The sequence below is a fragment of the Schistocerca serialis genome, chromosome 6 (assembly GCF_023864345.2).
Source record: "Schistocerca serialis cubense isolate TAMUIC-IGC-003099 chromosome 6, iqSchSeri2.2, whole genome shotgun sequence".
Classification (NCBI taxonomy): domain Eukaryota; kingdom Metazoa; phylum Arthropoda; class Insecta; order Orthoptera; family Acrididae; genus Schistocerca; species Schistocerca serialis.
Window position 1 is genome coordinate 212,002,842 of NC_064643.1, and position 6,000 is coordinate 212,008,841.

Sequence of the window (6,000 nt, forward strand, 5' to 3'; positions counted from 1 at the left end):
GGAGTTTTGGTGGCTGGAACTGAATGTTTACTTGGAGCTGGCACAGATGATCTGGAATCCACATTCTTCAGTAGGAAGGCTGGCTTGAGTCTGCCAATGGAGATGGTCTTCTGATCCTGAGACGTTTCAATATCAAGGTGTTTTTCAGCACGTGAATGTACCAGATATGGTATATTGTAGATAGGTTGTAGAGGTTTTTTCTCTGTGCACCATGTCTTACAAATAAATGTGAAGAGATCATGAGTTCATGATGGATGAAGACAGACTTTGTAGCATGATGTCGAACATTAATTAGTTTAAGTGTCACCATGTGGCATTTCATGTTCAAAATTAAAGTTGGAATGTCACACTCCACAGGTGTAGGATTCAAGAAATCAGATGGAAGTCTAGTTGTCATGTGGTAACCCATTTCTACAAAGGTAATGTTATATTCTGGAATCACACTGGTGTCGAGATCCATTAAAATTGTTGATAAGTTATCAACACAGTCACTGAAGAAATAGGTTAAAGTATTCCCCAAGAAAGTCTGTTAACAAATTTTCGAGAACCAGCTTTAAATGATTACTCTAGGAATATACTAAAACTCCCTGCTTATCACTCACATAGGGATTGTGAGGACAAGATTAGAATAATTACTGCATGCACAACAGCATTCAAACACTCATTTGTCCCACACTCTATACATGAATGGAATAGGAAGAAACCCTAATAACTGGTACAATGGGATGCACCCTCTGCCATGCATCTCACAGTGGTTTGCAGAGTATAGATGTAGATACAACCTTTTTACACAATGTATCTGAAAAAGAAACAAAAGTGATATCCAACATATAAGGGGATGTTTACCATTTTCCACGCAAAACTGATGTCTAGCACACGCAAGGGGCAGCAGTAAATAGATTAATTTGCAGAATGACCAGTCACACTTTTCCCTTTCTGGAATTACTCTGTTCTGCAGTCTATGGGCTTGGCAAGTCTTTGCCAATCATGTAATAACCTATCCTTCCTAATCCCACCTCACCGCTTTAAATTAATGGAAGGAATGTTGTGCACCCAATGAAAATGTAAACTCTTGCGTGCAAAGTGGTGTTCTTTGAAAATAATTAAAAAACACAGGAAAGTTGGTGAATACTTAAACTCAGGAGGTGTATCTCCCAGTACTACAAACAGAAGCATACAGAAGTAGATCACACCACCCCTAGCTTCAGAAACAACGGACACCTTCTTATGGGATGGAGTGGGGTAGGACTTGACATGTTATTGAAGCCAAGCTGAGAGAGACCCATTGCTATCGGTAGCAAGGGCAGCAATGACAATGCATGATCTAAGAATTCATTTGGAATTCACTAACACATCCAGACTATATGCTAATTAATGATGTTGCAGATTAAATCTAATTATGGTTTATATACTGAAAGAGACATTCATTCACATATACGAAAATGTGTTACTGTGTTAAAACATTACGCATAATTGGGATAGTTGAAAAGCAGTGCACTATCCTCTGTACAGTACTTTTCTCTCTCATTGGTGATTGGCTTGTGCTGCCACATTGTAATAATTTACCCCCACCATCCACCATAAGACTCTTGGATTTGTTTCATTCTTAGCAATAAACAAATTATTCCGCATGTCTTTTCTATAATGCTGCACAGAACTGCAATGTTTTGCCTTTTGGCAAGTTGGAAGAATGCATTTACTGTAAAGTGCTTGACAGTTGCCAACAAGTTCATTGATTTTGATGAATGTTGTCATATTTTAAGGACACAGTTCAAGATCTAAAAACAGTTATGCACTAACACATCATAACAAATAATTCATTTATTAGTAATGCAAACAGTTTCTTAAGTCCATAATGAATATCCACTCTGCAGCAGAGTGCACTGATTTGAAACTGAGAGTACAGGTTATGAGTCATACTGTTGTAGTTTACTTTCATCATGTAATGTAATTAATCCAGAAAAGGCACTATAGTTCCATTAGTTATCTTCTCTGCTAAAACAAGTGACACAGACTGGGCAGAACTGACCCTACAATAAATTTCTGGGTGGCTCCATGCTTTTGATATTACTTTAAAGCCTAGAAATGCCATGTGGTTTTGCATCTTAATATTTTATAATTAATTTGTATATTACTGTTGCACTACAATCAGACTCAAGATTCTAATCTTACAGTTATTTACATCTTGCAATAGAATGTGGTGATCAATAACTGAAATATACCACAATATTTATTAATATTTCATTTCAAAAGGAAACAACTGCTGAATGTTGACTTGCCAGCTCTATGTGTATGCTGTGAATAATTAAGAAGGCCACAATCTCCTAAAATACATTTATAAAACATAGCAGTTAATAAAATTAATGAATAAATAAAGCAATTAATGACCAACCAGGAGGTGAGCATCATCCTTCTTCTTCTCAGTGGTCAAGTTCACTTCGCCTATCAAGATTTTGCGTTCAAAATCAATAGTTAGTGAGACATCTAAATGAGAGACGGCAACTTCATCTGAAAAAAGGGGAAGTGAATAAATAAATATAGAAATACATAAATAAAAACTGACTTGACTGAGTTCTTGTTGAAGCGTTATAAATAAGTTTTGAGACAAGCAAAAAAGTAAATTTTACTGTGTAATAAACATAACCTAATTGAGTGATACCTAAGTCACTCCAACAAAGAATTATGCGTTAATGTCACGGCAATGTTCAGGGATGTCGTAATAGTGAGCTTGTGATTTATATTACCTAGTAACTACTTTATCAAGATACAGGGAGATTTGTGTAGTTATGTGTGACTTGTGCCAAAGATGCACAATATAACAGTGTTTTCAAATATAGATTAAAATTGCTTCTTCTTGAAAACTCCATTCACATAGAAATAAATTCGTATTTTATAGCTCTCTGTGAGATTGTTCAATTGATGCCTTCCACTTCATAACAGTTACCATCAATATGATCTACAGAACAACTTTCAAAGCAAACAGAAACACCACTTATGGATTAGGCACCAGGCCTGTTTCAACTAGCCAACAGCTGCCTACAAGGCAGTGGCAGTACGAGGATGCGATCTATGATCATGGGACATGGGCAATTTGCCGATCCCTCCAGCCATGACTGCCAGTAGATGAATCTTGATGGTGCAACTGCTGCTTTATTCAAGCAGTGTCCGATTCCACCCGTCTGCTTTGACACATGACATCATCAATATGGCTATTCTAAGCGTCTCCAATATGACTACATAAACAGGGCAACGAACCCGAAAATACGTGTAAATAAGACAATAACATCTCCCTCCTATAACACAATCAAGCTAAAATGACAACTGTGGGAAAATGGGGGTTTTTGGGAGGGGATAAGTTAGTATAACAGTAAAAAAAAAACACACCATGATCTCAAAAAACACAAAATTATGGAAAAAAATAATTACAAAATCTACAGGAATCTGACGATACCTAAACACCAATGCGTAAAGCAAAAACTATGGAAATTGGAATCAGACATTTCCCTTGACCACAGCTGACATTACCAAAACACCAATACCTATGCAGAAAACTACAAAAATAGAATCGGTCATTTTCCTTTATCTATATAGGTTAACCATTGCAACTGATACGAAAAAACCAACACCTACAACTACGAAAAATCAAAACCAAAACACCTCACTCTCTCTCTCTCTCTCACACACACACACACACCACATGCGCACACACAGAGGGCGCCATCAAACACAACAACACGACATCTACGAACACAACCAACTCATAAACTTTGGACCTTAATGATGTCACACGCCACAAAACCCTTACGCCATGTGTCAAAGCAGACAGGTGGAATCGGACACTTCCATTAACCCAATTGGTCTCACAAGGCTGAGTTGATTCCATTCCAGAACTCCTTACCTCAGAAAAAAATCTGACGGGGCACCACAAATTCAACCCCGGTCTTACCACACCAAAGGCTACAACACTAATCATTCATCTGCAATTTAATTCTACGATTATAACAGCCACTTGTGACTTCTTTCATCTCCAGCCATGATTTATTAATGTGATAAATTCCAAGTTGCACCATGTTTTGCAGTGCACGTAAAACTGTAGGTCCTCCTCCATATTGCTGGGTACATTATTCTTTGCAAGTAACATGAAAAGCATGAAGCTGCAAGTCTTTGTCATGGAAGTGCTCCCAGGTATTCTACTGGAGTTAACTAAATTATTCACCAGGAAGACCAGACATAACTCAAAGTGTTTTAGTAAATGCCAATCAACTTACCATAAGCAATCAACTGATCAAGATCGCCTGTTCATTAGTAATATTGTTTATTTTGACTTAGGAGAAAGGGATATCTACACTCTTGTTGGCGTTCATGTTCACACTAAGCAGGTTTTTCATGTTAGCTTTATATACAGCACTGATAGTGCTGTAAGTTACAGAAATATTTAGTACGAAATACAGTCAGCACTAGATATAAATATAGGAAACATATCAAGATTTATAACAAAAAAATTTATTTCATTTACATACAAATAGTTTACATTTTATATACATTCCTGAGGTTACAAGCAAATCACCGAAAAAAAAAAAAAAACCATCAGCTAAAAAGGACCTTTAATGGAACTTACATAAATCTGAAGCAACACCAGTTTGAAAACTTCTACATAATGCCAATGACTCTTCCCAAGCAGTCTGTTTCACGGCACCTAATAAAGACTCATGTTGATGTTCACAGTGCATCTGTCGGAATATTGTATGTGTGATATACAACTAGTTCTAGAAAAGTTGTGTTTGTGAGAAAAGTGTTTGAAGCACTCTAGGCAAAATGAAAAGTCTACCGTTGCTATAACATTGCTGGTATAATACCCAATGGACGAAGCAATACAGTTATACGATTTTAACATTACGCCTACACTGCATGAGGCATTGAATTTAAATCTGAGGTTGTGCTAAGTGATGCTGCACTGTAGACATGTTAAGCTAACAATACTTCGTATAAAAATAATGTCATGGTTCCAGTTAAACAAAAAAAAAATTGGCCGATCTACTATTTACGTGTAAAAATATACTTCACATCAACAAACCCGAAATATTTATTGCTAAAAACATAGGCATGAACGTGTCATTTTATTCATATAATGAAACACTTCTTAAAATGTTGCTGTTGCACAGTTCTCTTCGGAGTATGGCTTATAGTAATTCATATTAAGGATGATAATCAAACCTACCGGGATTGGAGTAGGAATTAGGATCTCCCGAACTAAGTCCTTCCTTCGTCATTTTGGTTAAGCTGACGTTAAGTGTCAAATGGTATTTTCCTTTCTTCGTAAAGCAACACCTATCATCAGCAGCCACAATTTAAGCCCCTTATCACATTTAAAGGTAACAACAGGTGTTGGCAACTACTGATACGCGCCTCGTATCGCATAGATTCCGTGATAAGAAACTTGTTTGTTTCTCTTGCAGTTTCCCACAGTCAACGGGCATGTGAGTTGCGATTATGTTCAAAGCGCTCTCACAGCCACGGACGCATAGACGTGGTCTATGCAACAATGTCTCTGCGCAAAAGTCTGTGCATGCAATAGATCGCTGCAAATGTGATATGTCAACACATGAACACACGTTGTAACTACTGCTCGCCCGCCATCTGTAGGCATAGAAACGAAATTCCAGTGGTAGGCGCCTACACTCAAAGTAACCTCAAAGTTTGTGTCATTTATTCAGAAGTGGAGGCACTTATATAACGGTTTGTGTTCGTAACCTGTGTTGCAAAAATTATTATTCCCGAGTCAGAAACACCCAAATTTATAGTAGCCACACACACACACACACACACACACACACACACACACATATATATATATATATATATATATATATATATATATATATATATGCGCCAAGTACTTTACAACCTCCATGTCCACAATCACAGGACGTGTCTTCTGTTATGAAGCCCCATCTCTTCAGGTTGTCTCTGGATCACCCAACTCCTGATTGTAATCTGTTT

The 6,000-nt window shown here is 37.2% G+C and overlaps 1 protein-coding gene across 1 annotated transcript in view; it reads right to left on the reverse strand.

Annotated features, from left to right (window-relative positions):
- Positions 1–5,632, reverse strand: part of LOC126484198 (leukotriene A-4 hydrolase) — a 117,903-nt gene extending 112,271 nt beyond the window's left edge. The window contains exons 1-2 of the mRNA XM_050107611.1: positions 5,219–5,632; positions 2,393–2,508 (exon numbers count right to left, since the gene is read on the reverse strand). Of these exons, the coding sequence (XP_049963568.1) occupies positions 2,393–2,508; positions 5,219–5,270 (168 nt within the window). The 5' untranslated portion in view covers positions 5,271–5,632. The remainder of the gene's footprint in view (positions 1–2,392; positions 2,509–5,218) is intronic.
- Between the last annotated feature and the right edge of the window lie 368 nt (positions 5,633–6,000).